Consider the following 17,716-nt stretch of genomic DNA (forward strand, 5'->3'; position numbering starts at 1 on the left):
AAACCACAGCACTGTACCAGCTACTAGGAAGGAAATTAACTGTATCCCTGCCGAAACCAGGACAAAGACAGAAGTGAAGAACTGTTTTTAGAGAAAAATTAGATTCAGTGTTTTATCTGAAAAAACCACAGAGCCTTCAGCAAAGGATATCAGAGTTTGCACCTGACATTAACCCACCATACAACAAACCAGTATAGCAGAGTTTGGTTTGTAACTCCAAAAGGTCTCATTTTTGCTGAAAAGTGTGTATGTGTTGTGGTGGTTGAGGGGGCATTGGTGTTAAGACATCAACATGGATAATATTTAGTGACCATAAAAGACTTTGTTGTTATAGTCTCTCTCCATTTCTATCCAGCATGTCTGACTTCTTTCAAAACCACCTGTCAGAGAGGTACAGAAATGAACTGTCCAAGCATCCTTCTCCACAGCCTGCAAATGTAAGAATTACTCACGATAAGGGGAAAGGTCCAGTTCCACAAGGAGACATAGAACTGCAGAGATCCCAAGAAATGCACACTTCAGTGTGCCCAAGAGGAATGGGAACAGCTTTGAATCCAAAATCAGGTCAAAACCCAAAGCCTTCCTTTTTTGAAAGGGGGGGAAAGAACTGGGGGATGGAAGAAACCAAACTGGAGGTTGGCACTTGCTCTGTTTCAGTGTACCTTGTCAGTCTGAAATCCTGATAGTCTACATTTGAGCTTTCCTTTTAGATAAAGGCAATTAGATGCTGGGTGTTTAACTACTAACGTCCCAGATGCCAAGAAGATGATAGAATGCTGTAGAGAAGATGAGTCACAGTCAGGATGAGATTACTGGAGGGAGCCAACCCTAGCTGGCCATGCCTTTCCTGGACTGGGAAACATTCAGTCCTGATGTGACCTGCTGCTCTTGGCTTCAAACTCTCCTTCAGGCTCTGAGCTGAAAGTTAGGAGATGAGTCCCATGGATCGGTAGAAGCATGGAAGAATCTATGAGAACTGGCAACAAGCCAAGCAGACTGACCTCAGGAGCCTCTTCCTACCACTGCAGTTTGCAAGATCTCTCTGTAGGGCGACCCTAAATTCTAGCAACAAATTTAAGGGTATTTAAATGTCTTGGAGGGGATCTTCAGAAATCCTTATTCAAATACTCACTTTACAATCACTTACTCTGTAAGAGGGATCCTGCACCTGTAGACAGCAAGCATGTTCTAAGTGCTTCGGTGTGTACTAACTCAGAACTGCACTCGTATCAGATGTCACAAGTTAAACAGAGCAGAATTTCTTAGCTGGTTAGACAAAAGCATACCTCACTAAAAATGATTCCTCCAACAAGAAATCGTTAATTTTGGTTTCTCGATGGAAACTACAATGTTTCCAATGAAGCAGAACAATTTTGCAAAATCAGTTTTGTCAAAATCCAGTTTTCATTTAAAAAATGTTATGATGGGGGGAGACTGGCCAGTATATTTCATTTCATCCTGAAGTATTTCCATATAACCTATGGTATTTATGTGGATACCATACACAAGGGATGGAGCAGGGCAATTTCTATAGAGAAGACCAACAAAGAAATTACAGGCTTTGAAGGACAGCAGAGCATTGCAGTTAAAAGGGTGATAAGCCAGTGGCCTAGGGTGCATGACATATATTTAAGATCTTCCTAACCAGCTGTGATAATTAGATAGCATTAGATTATCTCTCCTAATTTAGGTGTCTGAAGTTAGACATCTAAATTTAAGTTGGTCATCTTAGACTGTCTTCACAGAGACTGTGGAGAAAGAAGCATCTCCAGAGATGTTACCTATTTCCATTTTCCATTTAGACTAGTTCACAGAAGTTGCTATTGGACATGCCTCTTTCTCTTCGTTGTCTGAGAAAGCAGCCAGAGTTTTCTAGCTCAGCATTACACAGCCAACTTTTAGATATGTAAAGGTAGTGGAAGAAATCCTAGTTTGTGCTGCATTTTGTTGGCTGAATTCCAGTACAAGTAGCAGCTCTTTGACCACCGTTTCCCTTTGCAATAACAGATATTCTCCACCTTCTCTCCTAAACTGGATTTTTTTTCGCATTGTTGCATATTAAAGCACTTCTGTGCTCCAGTCCCACGTTGGCTACGTTTTGCTTTTGGATGCTACCCAAATACTTTGTAGAGAGCTCTGAATTCCTTTGGGATGAAACAGTTTACACAAATCTTGAGTTACTGTGCTGTGGAGGAAAGACAGCAGAATTGACTCATCATGTTGATACTCACAAGGATGTTACTGCAAGTGGCCCCAGCCGTTGTTTTGTTCATACCCCTTGCTAAGTTCATCCTTAGGTTGATCAGGTCATCCTAAGATGGAGCATTGCACACAGCCACCAAAGTACCATTGGGAAAGAGCAGTAAGCATTAACTGGTGGATTTCTAAGATGGCTCAGTAAGTCAGCTGCCTAATCTGTGTTTAATTTCAGTGACTTTGAGCAGCACAAGTTTTTTAAAGTCCTCTCAAAACCCTAGTAAGGTGGGTAGTCCTTGAGGACTAGGATCATCATCCCGAGATTCCCATCTTTAACTGTGAGACTGAAATATTTGGTTCTTTCATTTAAAGCATCCGGTCTTAGGGTCTTGCCATGACCAATTTGTGGTCTTTATTAATGAAAACTTTAGTTCTCACATTATGCAAAGGCTCACATAGGCTCAGAAATGTGGTTTATACTTTAAAATGCTCAGTGGACACATTGCAGAGAAAAACAAAGCAATCTTCAAAACAATAGCTCAGTGAAAAGAGTTTGCATTCCAGCACTGTCCTGTCATACTGAGGGGCAGGAAGAGAAATGAAGTGTTTATGGGCCACCATACCTTCCTTGTGCTCTGCTTAATAAAAAATGATCACAGACGAAAATAGAAGTAACCGTGCACTGTCTCATGCTGCAGACCAGGAATGTGAAGTGAGGAAAGAATTCTGTGCTCAAAAGAGAAAAAAAAATGTCCAGGTTAATACTCTTGCAAATTTGACTCTGTAGTTAGGGAAACCCACCCACGTACCCTTATGCTCTTTGGGGAGCTGGCCACCCATACATTAATGCTGGCTGAGATCACTGATGTTATTAAGCAAGCCAGTAATGTTACTTCCTCAGTGATACAAATAAATAATAAGACTGGTGTTAGAAAAATAGTTTCCATAGCAACCAAAGTTGCTCAAAGATTTGCTAATTCTTTGCTGTGAGATGTTAGCAGATGTTCTGGATGGTGTGTCATCTCCCTCTTAGCCATGTTTTCCTTACGCATTCAAACGATGGATAAGAGGATCGTCCATTAGAAAACTGATTTTCGCAGGCATTTTTTGTATTGTTTATTTGCACAAATTCCTTGGATATCCACAATGTTCGTGTTGACTTCCAAGACTTTACAGAGAGCAAGAGACTTGGGAATCTTCATCTATTGCTCTTCAGAGTGTTGCTCAGCATTTCAGAAGATATTCTGATACCGGATGTCTCCTTGATAGCTGCCAGAATCTGCAGTGGGGAGACTGCATAAGCAGTCTGTCCCTCAAACACTGGGTGTAACTTGTAGTTAGCAGCACACTGGGGACAATTTAAGAGTATCTTATAAAAAGAAATGCAAAATTTCAATAGGCTCCAGTTGCTGTTGAGCCAGGGAACATGGCCTGTCATACAGGGTGCAGGAAAGAATTTGTCCTGTTCGAAGTCACAAAACCAGTGGGAGCAGTTGTCCAGTCCCTTTTGTAGGCTTTTTTCCCCTTGAAGTATGGCAAGCTGGAATTTCCCCACCTGAGCATCTAGATCCTGTGGAATTTCAAAGCCTGTTGGTCCCCTGGGAAATCCATGCCTAAACCTCCATATCCAGGGTGAGAGTTGTGGTGCAACTACGACAGGGATATTGCACAGGGCTCTTTTGTTGCTCCTTTCAGCACAGTAAACAAGACAAGAAGTTGCTGCCATTCTGGCCAGTATGACCACTCATGCTTGCATCTGCCTACCTAGAGAGGGCTCACTGGCCTCTGGCATTGCAGAGTGGGGAGTAAGTATACTTTATAAAGTAGGAGCTATCAGATGGCACACAATAAATACGGACTAATTTTGAAAGCAATTTTTAATCCCTTTGCGCTGCATTCTCTTTCAGGAGAGATACGGAGAACACATACAGTGGGGACTGGGCATGGTAGTCCGTCTCTGATGGTACCCAGGTGGTAGAAAGTACCCAGACTGCACATGAGATAAATTGAAGATGCCCTCAGTCATTGGATTCCACATTAGCAAGGAAGAAAACCACCCACCGTGGCATGTCCTCCCTTGCAGGTGTGCCGTATCCTTTCCCAACATCACCAAAGGAGAAGCTGAAAGGTGCCCAGGAGCAAGGAAACAGCACCACGTTCTGTCACGGAGCTGTGCTGTACTCAGTCAGGGATCTCTGCACACTCAGCTCTGTAATGTGGACATGCCCATTCTTTGGTGACAGGAGCAATGACACTTCCCTCGGGGGATGACACTGCATTGCAGACCCCATAGAAAAGTTTCCACAGCTTCTGTGTCCCTGATTCAACAAAGACTCCAAGCACTTTAATTTTTCATTGAAATTTTGCAAATATTAATACTATTTTGCAAATATTAAGCTTAGTAGGATATTAACTAGAGCGAAGCATTGAGTTGAAACTGAGCTTTTTGTATCTGAAAGAGTCATACACAGCTCTAAAATCATTGTGGTCCTTTTCTAAAAGCAAGCACAATGTGAAGCAAGTGTAAGAGTCAACCCTTTTCCCTTTTCGGGACCAGAAGGCTTATGAAGCGAGAGTTTCTCATGACAGACAAATAAAGGAGCACAATGCATGTGCTTATCACTGTCTCCTTGCTGACAGACATACTTCAAATGGAAAATAATAAAAAATTCGAGGCTCTCCCAGGAGAGCCTGACTCCCCGCACTGCGAGTGCCGTGAAAAGAGCTTTTCACGACAGGAGCCACGGTTCTCAAATGGAGCATGTTTTATCCAGTATCAATTTCTAGTTTAAAGCAGGGGTGTCCCCTACCTCAGATTTCAGTGGCAAAGGAGGAACGTCTGAATGGGAGGTATGTAAGGTGACGCTGCCTCTGCACTGCTTATAGTCCCAGAGGAGTTCAGGTCTCTAACACAGTGCAGCTATTTAGAGCCCTTTCACCTGCCTGCAGCCCAGAGGTTGCCGATAGTTGCATTACTTATTCTCTGAGCTTCTCCCACTGCCCCGTCACATTTAAGTGAGAGACAAGAGTACTTATGGCCCTTTTAGATTTTGTTAGCAAAGCTTTAATGCAGCCTGGTGTCATACAGAGTGCTGAAAGTGTACAGATATGGAACAGTCTGAATATTACCCAATTTTTAGAAATTGCACACTTGCCCTGATATTACTGGATAATTAGGGAAAGTTTGCAATTATTTCCTGCCTTTTGACTCTACGGGTCACTAGCTGTCATTGCGTGCTGGTTTCCTGCAAAGCAACTCAGGGGAGAGAAACATGTTTCCAAAGCACAAAAACGTGGCTATGAAATCACACCGTGAAGCACTCAGGTCCATGTGATCCTACACGCAAGTTTTTTCTCATCTCTTGGTCACCTACAGTTGAAGTGGGCACTTGGTGGTGTCCCTTTAACTGACGTTCCCTTTGCAGTCAGATTTGCTGTGTTGCAACATGGCAGTTGCAATACCCATTGCAAAAGAGCATCTCCTTCACTTTGAGAAGCTCCTTGGTAAATACGCCACTGAAAATTTGTCGTACCCATCGTCCGAAGATGCATATATGTATATATAGGTATATAGGTATGCATATTAAGAAGCCCCTTGTACCTCTGCAATAGACATTTTATGAATACAGTTTATTCTTAGAGACTCCACATTTCTGAGTGTAAGGACCTTGGGAAGGGTGTGATCCTGTTGGCTGTTACTGTGATGCATTTCTCTTATGATACTTTTATCTCTGTGCTAGAGACTGTAGCTGCGTTGTCCTGGTAAAAGATGTATATGTCGTCCTATGTTGTGGAAATATTTCTATCCATTTTTAATTACCCTTTAACTTGCAGGTATGGCATGAATTGTCTGATCCAGTTTGAAGATTTTGCCAATGCTAACGCTTTTCGTCTCCTCAATAAATACCGCAACAGATACTGTACATTCAATGATGATATTCAGGGTAAGTACAGTTAGGAAAATGCAAATTTAACCTTCACCTTCCCATGAGGAAAGGCGATTAAGATCACAAGACTGTTACTCAGATACAATACTCAGATGTGAGATAAATTTTAGAGTTTACACATAAGCATTTAAAAATATAAACAAAAGCACAGCAGTCTAAGTAGAAAAGGGAGTTCCCATTGTTTTTAGTAATTTAGTCGTTCACTGCAGCAATGTTGTTCAAGGGAGAAAATGGATCATGTGCTTTAGATTATTAAGGTAATTTTGAGAGTTCCATTAATTTTCTATAATTTAACTAAAACAATGATGATGTTTTAACAGTTATGCAAGGCTTTCGGTTTCCATGAGCCAGGTGGTCATTAGCTGATCCTGGCATTGTCCCTCTATTGTTATCCTTCTTATTACATGCACAAATGAAAAGGTAAACCAGCTTCTTTCCTCTCCATGGATGCTAACTCCAGGGGAATCTGAGAACAGATGTGGTCTCCCCTAGAGTGGTTAACATAACTCTTCCAGTGCCAGAGAGAAATGAGAGCAGCAAACCTGGGGCTAATAACCAGCACATCTCCTGGGCCCTGTGAGGCTCAGCGGTCAGCAGGATTGCTCAAATGCACAGAGGGATGCAAGCTACATATTGATGGCATCCTGATCTGGTGCTGCCTTTGCTTTAAACCGTCAGAAGGGCTGTTTGCCCATCCGACAGGGACAGGATCTTCCCAAGTGATTACAAATAACCAGTTCTTCTCCTGTGGGTCCCTTCATCTTTTCTTCTTTTATCTAGTCCTGCTTGCAACAAATTTCCAAGGTTTGTTGATTTAATTATTTGAAGTCAGTTGGGCTTATCCTCACTTGTACTTGAAAGAGACTGAAAGAAATGCCAGTGTCATTTTTCACACAATGCTGGTTCTTTTGTGAGCAGACTTGTGAGCTATTTCTGCATCTGCTACCCATCTAGCAATATTTGGCAGTGTGTCTAACAGCTTGTTCATATCTGTCACGGCACAAGAGGGAGTAAGACCCTGGCTTGTGGGAATATGGTTGGTGTGATGGGATGCCTGGTCCTGCTCAAAGACACTTTCACGAAGAGGGTTTAGAAGCAGAGGAGCTTAAAGGCATTTCAGACAAGGTGAGATAGATATTCCCGTACAAGAAGACTCATTAGGTGTTCTTGCCACCCAGAAAAGCTCTCAGTGGAGAGAGGAGCACAGAAGAAGAGAACACAGGAGATGATACATTTTTGAATGGAAGTCTTGAATGGAGGAACCAAGAACTCAAACTTTTCTGGAGATGGACAGACGAAGCCCATAATAAGAAGCCGATGATGTAAAGATTTATTTTGGATTAGTTGCTCTCTCTGCAAGTGGAAGAGGACTCAGCAGTTGAAAGGAAAAGAGACCAGGCGATGTGGCAGGTCCATGGGCCTGGATCTAGGTGTTCTTGGGGGAACTAGAGTGAATTGGAAAGGTTTCTTGGTGAATTGGAATAGTTTCTTCAATTGACAGAGAGAAGAGAAAGAGGATATTAAAGCAAAACTGAAGATTCTGAGTGGGAGGGAGGAGACTGTATTTTTTATAGTTTCTTTTTGGCCGTAGGTCATAGCTGAATGCCTCAGGCAGTTCCTGGAAATGACTACCCCGGAGGGGCAAACCACATCCAGGAGGATGCTGTAAAACGGCATTGCCATAAAATGGACCTCATCTGCTTCTCCCCAGTTAGATGTGTGTCACGGTGCATGGGAGATGTCTAGTCCCTTGAAAACTCTCTGGAGTCCCACCTGTTAAAACCGTAGGATTTTACCTCTTACTGGTAAAACTCCCTTATATTCTCAAATAAAGCATCTAGCTGGCACTGATTTCACAGTAGTAGATAAGGAAAGAAATCCTGCTGATCTTTTGTGCAGACAAGTGATGAATCAAGGGAAGCAAGCCACTGTTTCAGGCTTTTTCATATAGTTGTCAGAAAGAAAAAGGGATTCCAAGCCAGGGTCATAGTCAGGAATGAGTTTTCGGGACCTTTGGGAAGCTGAAGTAACTTGGATCTGCTCAGTTAACTCTGTCTTGGAGTCATGTCAGAGATTAATGGAGCTGAAGCTGGGATGAGTAGTCTGATTTACCCACCCTAACATACCCCTCTGTATCCCCATATGATATGAGAAAGGTAGGAAGTGCCATTTTCTCACTTACACCCTCCTGTTCTTTGTTTTTGCCTCAGGCTCTCTCTTTTCTAACATGCTGCTGTTTCACCACTTGCCTACTTAAAAAAGTGGGAGAGTTCAATGCAAATTGTGTTTTAAATCATTAATGAGAATTATACAAAGCCTTGTTTAAGCAGTCCTGACTCATTTTACTCAAGTCAGGCAGGAGCAGACCTCCTGAAGCCAGAATTATCCCGGCTTCCGAGCCAGCATTGTTTTAAGTATATTGATTTAAAAACACACATTAGGCACAAACAGCGCAAGTCAGATCAGGCCTGAGCTTTACTAATTTAAACTCATTGCCCACTGGTTAGTGGGACTCTGAATGCAGTATGCCTACACACACACAGACACATACACACAGATGAGGTGTGGGAAGAAAGTATAAATTGCTCCACTTAATCTTCTTTGGGCCTCCCTCTTGCTGCCCCAGGGCCTACACAAACAGAAAGCAGCTGAAAATATTAACGCCTAGGGTTTTTTTGTTACACAAATTACTGTATTGCCAAATCCATCCTAACCCCACAGAATTAAAATTACTCAGACCCCTTCCAGTTTGAGCCAGCCTGCTGATGCTGAGTGGGGTGCCTGCCAGGTACCACAAACTGGGACAAGGTGATTGCTCTTATTCTGAAAGCCATTAGCCTGGGAGCTAGCAGGAGCTGGCTCACAGTGCCCGCGCGTGGGAGCTCCCCATTTAGGGAGTGCTTCTCCTTCCTCTGTGGGGTGATGACATCAGTCCTTTCCCAGCTCTGTCTGGGTTCATGCAAGGGGCAACAGCTTCAATTTCAGCTCTACGGGAGAAAATTGATTGTCACTTCTTCCTTTTTCCCAGTAAAGTACCAGGGCAGGTGATGAAGCACATATGAAATTGGAGGGACATGAGAATGCTTTAGATACTGCTCTTTCTCTTCCTACTGTAACTTTGCTCCACTTAATTGTGCATAAACAGAAAGTAGACAACTGAAAAGTCCTACAAAGGTGTCAAGTCTTGTAAATCCCTAAGACTGGCTTCTCTGGCTTCGTGCTTCATACAAGAAAATATATAAAATCATTGAAGAGGTTAGTTTGGAAGGGACCTCTGGACATCACCCAGTCCAACCCCTCACTCAATTAAAAGATGATTTCAAAGATAGATCCAATTCTGACATTAGAATAGGTTCCTCAGAGCCTTGTCCAGCCAAATATTTTTCCATATCTACAAGGATGGATATTCACAACCTCTTTATGTTACCTGTTCCAAAGTTTTTTCATCTTCCTTGTCTTTTTTTTCCCCTAACATCTAATTTCCCTAGATGCAAGTTGTGTTCGTTGCCCCTCACCCTTTGCTGTGCACCTCTGAGAAGAATCTGGCTCCTTTACAAACACTCCGTAAGTAGTTGTAGACAGAAATTAGATGCCCTCTTAGCTTTCTCCAACCTAACCAAACCCAGGTTCTTCAGTCCTCCTTGTATACCCTGGTCATGTTGATGGCTCTCCTCTGGACTTGCTCCAGTTTGTCAATATATTCCTTGTGCTGAGAACCCCATACTGGAGATGCTGGTCTAGATATGACCTCAAAAGTGCTGAAATAGAAAGAAATGATCACTTTCCTTGACCTGCTGCCTAGACTTCTGTTGACACAGTCTAACAGGCTGTTGGCCTTTGTGCCACAGGGGCATATTGCTGGCTCATCTTCAACTTGTTGTCCACCATTACCCCCAAGTACTCTTCTGCAAAGCTGCTTTTCAGCCATCAGCCCCTACCATGGGCTGTTGCATGAGGTTATTCCTTCTTCCGAGGTGCAGGACTTTGCATTTGCCTTGGCTGACCTTCATGAGGTTTCCCTGAGCCCATTTCTCCAGCCTGCTGAGATCCCTGTGAGTGACAGTCATTGATCACTATCCCCAATTTGTAATCATCCATGAACTTGCTGCGCGTGTACTCTGTCTTATCATCCAGGTTGTTAACAGAACCTAAATAGTACTGGCCTCTTTGTACCACTTTGTACCGCTGACCACAAGCCTTTGAGCCCAGCAGCCCAGCCACTTTTTCACCCACCTGATAGTCCACTTGTTCAGTCTCTATCTCTTCAGTTTGGCTACAAGGATGCTTTGGGAGATTGTTTCAACGGCCTCAAGCAGGTCAGAGAAAGCAACACCCACTTCCCTCTCCTTGTCCACATAGCCAGTTATCTCATCATAGAAGGCAGCCAGGTTGGTCAGGCATGATTTGCCTTGGGAAACCCATGCTGTTCTCCATCACCTTCATGTTTGTAGACATGCCTTCCAGGAAAATTTGCTTTGTAATCCCCAGGTACTGAGGTTAGGTTGACTGAGCTAAAATTCCCTGGATACTTCTTCTGGTGCTTCTTGAAGATGGGTGTGGCATTTGTCTTTTTTCAGGCATTGGGAACCTCCCCGATTACCAAAACCTTTCAAAGAATGATTTTGTAGTGCCATTGGCCACATACCTCAGCGTCCTCAGATGCATCTCATCAGGTCTCATGGACTTTGAATGGTCTGTTGAATGATCCCTGCTAAATAGGCAGGAGTCCATAGAAACCCTGTAAATTTGCACACCTAAGGTTCTCAGCGTGGGACTAGGGCTCTGTGTGCGCGTGCCTCACTATCTTTGTGGTAAAGAGCCTGTCTAATTCCAACACAGCCTTCAAAGAGGTGCACTGAATACCCACAAGAATCAGCAGGAGTTTGTGCCTGGGCTAAGCAGAAATGGGATCAGACCCATCAACCTGAGAATTGAGTTAGGCTATTGGGCTTGCTGAACTGAAATCTTTATGCTCCAACAGAGATCCTTCAGTGTCGTTATTCAGTTATCTGATCAGACAAAACAAAAACATTATTCACCATGAGAGTGGTTGAACACTGGGACAAGTTGTGCAGAGAGGCTTTGGGACTTTTATCCTTTGAGAAGGCCCTAAGCAACCTAATCTAATTTGGAAGCTAGCCCTGCTTTAAGCAGATACTGGGCTAGGTGACCTCCAGGCATCTCTTCCAACCTTATTTTTTCTATGAAAAGTTCATTCTCCTGGTTGATAAGCGTGTTACCCTCCATGTTCACATATCAAACATGAATTCTTCAGGCTTAGATTGCTTACTCAGTACTGAACAGCAGAAGTTGTTCTGCAAGTTTAGTCAGAGTTAGAGAAATCTCTAACGTGTTACTTAATTGATTGTATCTGATCATGTAATTCAAAAGCCTTTCACACATATGGGCAGGGCAGAGAGAATAGTGCACAGAAGCATAAAGCCTACTATCTCCTGACTCTGGGCATCTTTAGCAGTCTTTTAAAACTAGACCTGATGTAAGTGTAACATTGATAGCTTCTCAGAGAACCACCAATCTGAGTGTTTCAGATATATCCATATCCAGTTTGAGACACTGTGAACAGATAGGATTTCTAAAATAGGCTGAACACCTACACCGTGCAAATGAGACTTCTTCAAGGCATTTCAAGATGGGAAACCCCGGATCGCTAGCCACTTTAAAAACACTCAGCCTTTTGTATTTTCATAGTCCCTCCACAACTGAAGTAGTCTAGATCACTTTCGCAGAACCTCTCTGGGTCTTTTCCCACTCGTTAGAGCAGTGATTCCCCTTTGTTGTTGGATGTGTGACTGCTGATGAGCCTCAAAATATCTCTTGACCCACCAACCACCTTTTCTCATTATCCTAGCAGATAACCTTTCCATAACCTTTCCAGGACACTTCAGGAAGCAGTGTCTCAGCCTGGAGGAGATCTGCTCCCAGGTCGCAGCTGATGTTGGGAACAGGCTGACTCCAGTGCCACAAATCTGAGCGGCTTCAAACATTTGGGCAAGGTAGAAATCAATCATGTGCAAACATGGCCTAATTTGCAGGCACGTTTCCATGTGCTGTGTGAAGCAGGCGAAGCTAGTTTTTGGCTCGGTATTAACTAATTTCAGCGGATTAAAATGGTACAGTATCTTACTTTGTTGTTTCAGCTGGCGTGGAAAATGCATCAGTAATTATCACAGGAAACTAAGGAGGGGGGGAAGCACAATAGGAAGGGAGCGCTGGACGATACCCTGCTGCAGAACAAAGCAGGCTGTGTCCTGCCAGGCAGCTCCTGAGCAGCACACTTTCCCTGTGGGGATTTACCCGGCCTGAAGATAGATCTGGAGATGTTCTCAGTCCTGTAGGGATTCACCATTACCAGGCCCTTTTGGATCTGCTGTGCCCTGCAGCAGAAGAGGCTCCTGCATTTTCTCTTGATGCTACTACATTAACTGTTTAAGGGCCCGCTCCTAGACTTGCGTCTGAATCACACATTGACTGCTAAACAAGCCAGGTCAGAACAGTATGGACTCCTGGGTGTAAATGGGCCTCAGTGTCTTGGGCTTAGTGGTGCAGGGCCCTAAAGATCTGGCCTGTATCTTCTGTCATTTTTGGGATTGTAACATTTGGTCCCCTTTCCTCTCCTGCTTTTCTTGTTCACTCTTTCTCTTGTTCACTGGATGCCATTGCAATCTCCTCCTTTGCAGTAAAGAACAGCATACATCACCTCAGTATTAAGCTGCCTGTGATCTTTAAGTGAAGTCCAGGCTAAGGAGGCAAAACGAACAGAAGAACAGGGCTGTGCTCTGAACTGGTTTAGCTCCTTGGTATAAAACAGCATCCACAGGGTCTCCACTGCTGCAATGGGGATGCTTTCTTGCAAAGTGCTGGCAGCTGCCTGGTAGCCTCTGCCTTTGTGGACGAGGAGGGTTCAGTCTGCCCGTTGGCACAGCCTGTGTGCTGGCTGGCACTCTGCGCAGGCAGGAGTGAGGGCAATGCTGCAGGCCAGCACTGCGACGCATTTTTAAGGCACTGCACTGTATAATCCAAGCACTTTGCAGTGAAAGGTTTAAAAATAGGCACCTAGAGATGACCTACATGAGGCATCTACTTTAAGATGAGCTCTGCATCTCCACTGTCAGACAGCTCTTCACCATATCACCGCTTCCTCTGGGTCACCAGTGTCCCTAAATCTGTTAGTTCCTTCCCTGAGCATCAATGCTTTGCATTTTACTGCTGTTCTCATTGACTTGCTCCACACCATTTCTAGGTTTATTTTCTTAATGTCTTACAGAGGCCCTTTGGGGGAAGGATAACAATAGCTCACAGCCATGGAGGTGAAGACCTTGAGCTGCAATCGCTTCGGCAGCTTTTTGCTTCAGCTTTGTTGTGTTTGACTTTTGATTATGTATTTGGAATGGATCTGGACAGACTCCACTCTGCTTTCCAGTAACAGGCGGACTGCTTCAGGGAGTTAATGTGAACCAGAATTTGGAAAAGCCCTGTGCTTCCTCTGCATCCATAAATTCAGCTATATTTTCTTGGCTGCCCTTTGCTGGAGCTGTTAAACTGTTGTTTGCTGTTCCCCGAGCCCTCATCTTGGCATGGTTTTGATGGGGCAAATCGTAAGCATAAGCAGGTGGGGCAAGGGTAGAAATTTGGCCATTTCTTCCACCAGTGCTGTGGAGAAGGTGGAATCACCCACACAGGCACTGTATGAAGAAACGGGCAGTGGTGTGGCTGTGTTCTCCCATCGCTGCTGCTGTTGGAAGCATTTGGCATGGTGGTGATGCTCTGCTCTGCTCTGCTCTGCTCAGCCGGGGGCCAGGTGACAGGACAGCGCCAGCCCTCAGCATGGGGGGACTCCTGCCCCCAAGCATCCGCAGAGTCCCCACTTTCGTCCATGTCCCCTGCTTAGCCACTGGGTGCTGTCACACACGGTACAGCCTTGACATCAGCACTGGGCAGCACTTTCCCTGTTGCAGTCATGCCAGCGCTGCCCATAACTCCATATGCGAAGCTGTTTGCCTCTCTGTCTGTTCTCCCCACTCTGAAGGAAGGATAAGGCCCCCGGGCGTGGGTGCCTCTGGGCTGCAGCCTTTTCCATCTGTGCAGTGTCTTGAAGCTGTGGAGCAGATCCTTTTCCCCTGGTTCTGCTCCAGTGTAGCTCCACTGACACCTACTGGGGCTCGTTCTGACTTACACTAATGCCAGTGGAAAAATCAACCTCCGACGGGGTTTCCTTAATGTTTTACAGTATTCTGAATGTGCCTGAGTGTCAGAGATAATTCCTACAGGGATGGCCTGAGAGTACCTTAGTTTTAAATGTCTCTTTTCTTTGCTGGTCCTGTTGCTCAGGACTCGCCAGAGAGGCTCCTGAGGTCTGCTTGCTATTTTGTGATATTATGTTAAGCATTCACTTTGAGTCTTGCACAGACCAGATGATTTGCAAGCATTTTGCTTTCTTCTCTCTGTGCTCTTCCGTATCTCACCTCAGATACAGACCAGCCAAGCTGGCTCTTGCTAATTACTTAAGGAAGTAGTAATCTGCGATAGCAGCATTCAATCTCTTTGGAAAACAGATAGATCAACATGTCGAAGGGTGTTTTTTTTCTTGCCACAACTCATGGTGAGGGGTTCCCCCCGCCATCTCATTTTGTGGTCTTTTTGGAAATTGAAGCACAATGATTAGCCAATTCCTTATAGGAACCAGCTGTGAACTGTCATCCATAGAGATGCTCTATTGTTCCATGCTCAGAAATTGTAATTATCAAAGAAAAATATTGAGCTGAGGCCAAGGTACAGTAACTTTGTTACTTGAGTAATGGGGGTGAGATGCAGTTTGGGAGACGTGGAGGGATTAGAAACACATTGGAGAGAAAGGAGGAGGATTAGGAATGGCAGAGCTGAACAGAGTCCTGTTGTTAGTCAGAGCTGCAGTGCAAGTGCAGGGGGATGAGTAACGGCACACCCAGTCCCTCAGGTCTCCGCTCTGCAAAATGCACACTGCTCTGCAGACTGAATCCATGCACCCTTTCTTTCCATATGCCCTACTTCTCAAATTCTTGCTAGTAATATCTTTAAAAAGACCTTGAGTCCCTCTGCTGAATGTCCCACGAGCATTTTCCATTTAAATGGGTTTGCAGATACCAGCATTTGTCCCATCAGACTTCTTCACAATCACAGGGTATAAAGCAATTTTGCCTGGGTCAGGACCAAGAGAAACAAGATATTTCTCCAGTTACATTTCTTTCTTTTAACTACTTTCCAGGCATCTATTGCTGCTAATGCTGTGACCTGACACTTAGACTGTCACACTGTAATTATTCCACTTTTGGATTTTTTCCTCTGATCAGTTCCCCACTCCCACCCACATGGGGATTTGGGGATTTCTGTGCAAAGTAAGCCTGGGAGATAGCGTGTGGGCATATTAGGTGTTCATATTCTACTGCATGTCACAAGCTTGGCATTGCTGACAATTATGGGACCCTGGTCTCTGCCCACTTCTTTGCAGTTCAGACTGCCAGGGTGGGATCCCTTCCTCCAAACTTTAGATGTCTGCAATAGAAGTGTCTACATGTATTCCAGTTATCTTGTCTCTCTTAAAAAACTGTGGTGGTAGTGACACTTTTAGGGTGCATTTCACTTGATACAGTTCAGGTGTCTGCTTTAGCATGCGCAGGATCATACATGTTTGTTTAGAAGAGTCCCATCCTTAGCATCTGGCATGGCAGCGAGCCAAGCAGTCCTGCTGATTACAGACTTACTGAAACACGGAGAATGAGCATGGGTTAGCTAAGTGACACCCATAAAAAGCAAAATCCGAAAACTAGGCAATTATCTGGTGTTCCTTTAAATTCCTTGGATGTTCATTATCTTCCTCTATAATTTTTCTAGTCCGACGGCATGGCATTTCATCAGGTAAATACATTACTCTAAATACAGCTTAAAAAGGCAGAGATTTAGTGCAGGAGAAGCAAGAGGAAATCCTTCATATACATCCTTCAGTTGTCTGAGTTGACATGTTAATACTGAAGCAGCAGAGCACTCAGTAGCTGGTTCCCTCCCCATCAATTCCCTTTTAAACTGACAACTCAGATGGTCTGGGTCTGGAAATAAACTGGTACAGACTGTTTTCTGAGCTAATGAAGGGAATTCATCCTTGGTGCTGAAGCGAGTGTCTCAAGTCATTCTTTGCAAGAAAGAAGCTTAAGAAGCCACCAACCGTTAGTCTAGTCCACTTTGTGTTTAAGACACGGATGCTTGCAGTGTCCTCATGAGTAAGAAATGATGCTGCTGCCATTCTGTACTGGTGTGCCTGTGCATGGACACCATGGCATTAACATTTGCTGCAGAAATGTGGCCGCTGCCACCTCTGCTAAACCAGAATCATTCTTAAGTGGCACTAATTATTCATTTTTGGAGAACTAAACTCATCTGAGTTATAAAAGCAAAATGTTGGTGAGCTAGTGGTACTGATAAACACTTCTGATCTGGCCAATAAAGATTTTCTTTGTCAGAGTAGCTTATATAGGTTCTCTAAGCAAGATAAGCCATATCAATAAAAGTTACTTATCTGCCAGAGTAACTCTGCTCCCACTAGGATTTCTGCTTGCATGGAAATAATGAGAGAGTAAATCATTCCCCGATGCCATGATATACCAGTAGATTTTTAGTTTAGCTGTGGCTTTTGCACTAAAGAAAAGGAGCAGGTAAAGCTGAATTTATTTTCTCGGTCCTTGACAGATGAGGCAGCACCATCTGCTGGTTTCACTGCTCATGGTCTTGCTTTGCTCATGAACTTCTCTCGTTTCCCAACCGGGCTGTTCGCTGATGCCTGGCAGCACCCCGGGCCCTAAGGACCCTGCAAAGGGTCTCACTGAAGCACTGGCTGATTGAAACCCTGATGCACTGGCTGATTAAAAGGGCAGGAAAATAGGAGATGCTGGAAATTTGGTGAAATCAAGTTTATTAGCCTAAAAGGGTTCGTTGTCCGCCCCACCCATAACCACCCACACAAGACTTGTTACTTGTGGACTCCCTGATTTCTCACAAAGCTTCTGAGGATGAGAATGGAGAGACCAGCATTAGAGCTGGGGACAGCATCAGAGCTGGGAGCACATCCAAACTGGCATCCTTTATAAGGCTGCAGAATAAAACTAATGGACTTGGTGATCTTTATGGGTCCCTTCCAACTTCAGATATTCTATGATAAAACTGCCTCCTTCATTCCTAGCTCACCTTTAAAACTTGTATCCAGCTTGCCCAGGTGACCTGAGATACCACCAGTGCCTGAATCCTCATTAGTCTGTACCTTACTTGATTTCTTCCCACCATGTTCCTTCACCTGGGATAGGACATTAGGTGAATACTATATGTGATTGATGTGGGGTGAAGGCAGGTTTATTCAGGCGTCTGCCTCCGTTGATGGATGGAAAGCTGTACATATTGCGGTGGCTGTAACAGCAGGACTCTGCTCTCCATATACTGGATTCTTTCTCACTAATCTGGGACCAACTCATGTTCTCAGTGACTCCTTAATACTTGTGTCATGGTTTAACCCCAGCCGGCAACTCAGCACC

At 44.2% G+C, this 17,716-nt stretch overlaps 1 protein-coding gene across 5 annotated transcripts in view; it reads left to right on the forward strand.

The window, feature by feature from the left end:
- Positions 1 to 17,716, forward strand: part of ME3 (malic enzyme 3) — a 70,721-nt gene that overhangs the window by 46,224 nt on the left and 6,781 nt on the right. For all 5 annotated transcript variants that reach the window (XM_009281312.2, XM_009281308.2, XM_009281311.2 and 2 more), the window contains one exon: positions 6,031 to 6,140. In XM_009281312.2, the coding sequence (XP_009279587.1) occupies positions 6,031 to 6,140 (110 nt within the window). The remainder of the gene's footprint in view (positions 1 to 6,030; positions 6,141 to 17,716) is intronic.

Source organism: Aptenodytes forsteri, unplaced genomic scaffold (genome assembly GCF_000699145.1).
Source record: "Aptenodytes forsteri isolate BGI_AS27 unplaced genomic scaffold, ASM69914v1 Scaffold180, whole genome shotgun sequence".
NCBI classification, from domain to species: domain Eukaryota; kingdom Metazoa; phylum Chordata; class Aves; order Sphenisciformes; family Spheniscidae; genus Aptenodytes; species Aptenodytes forsteri.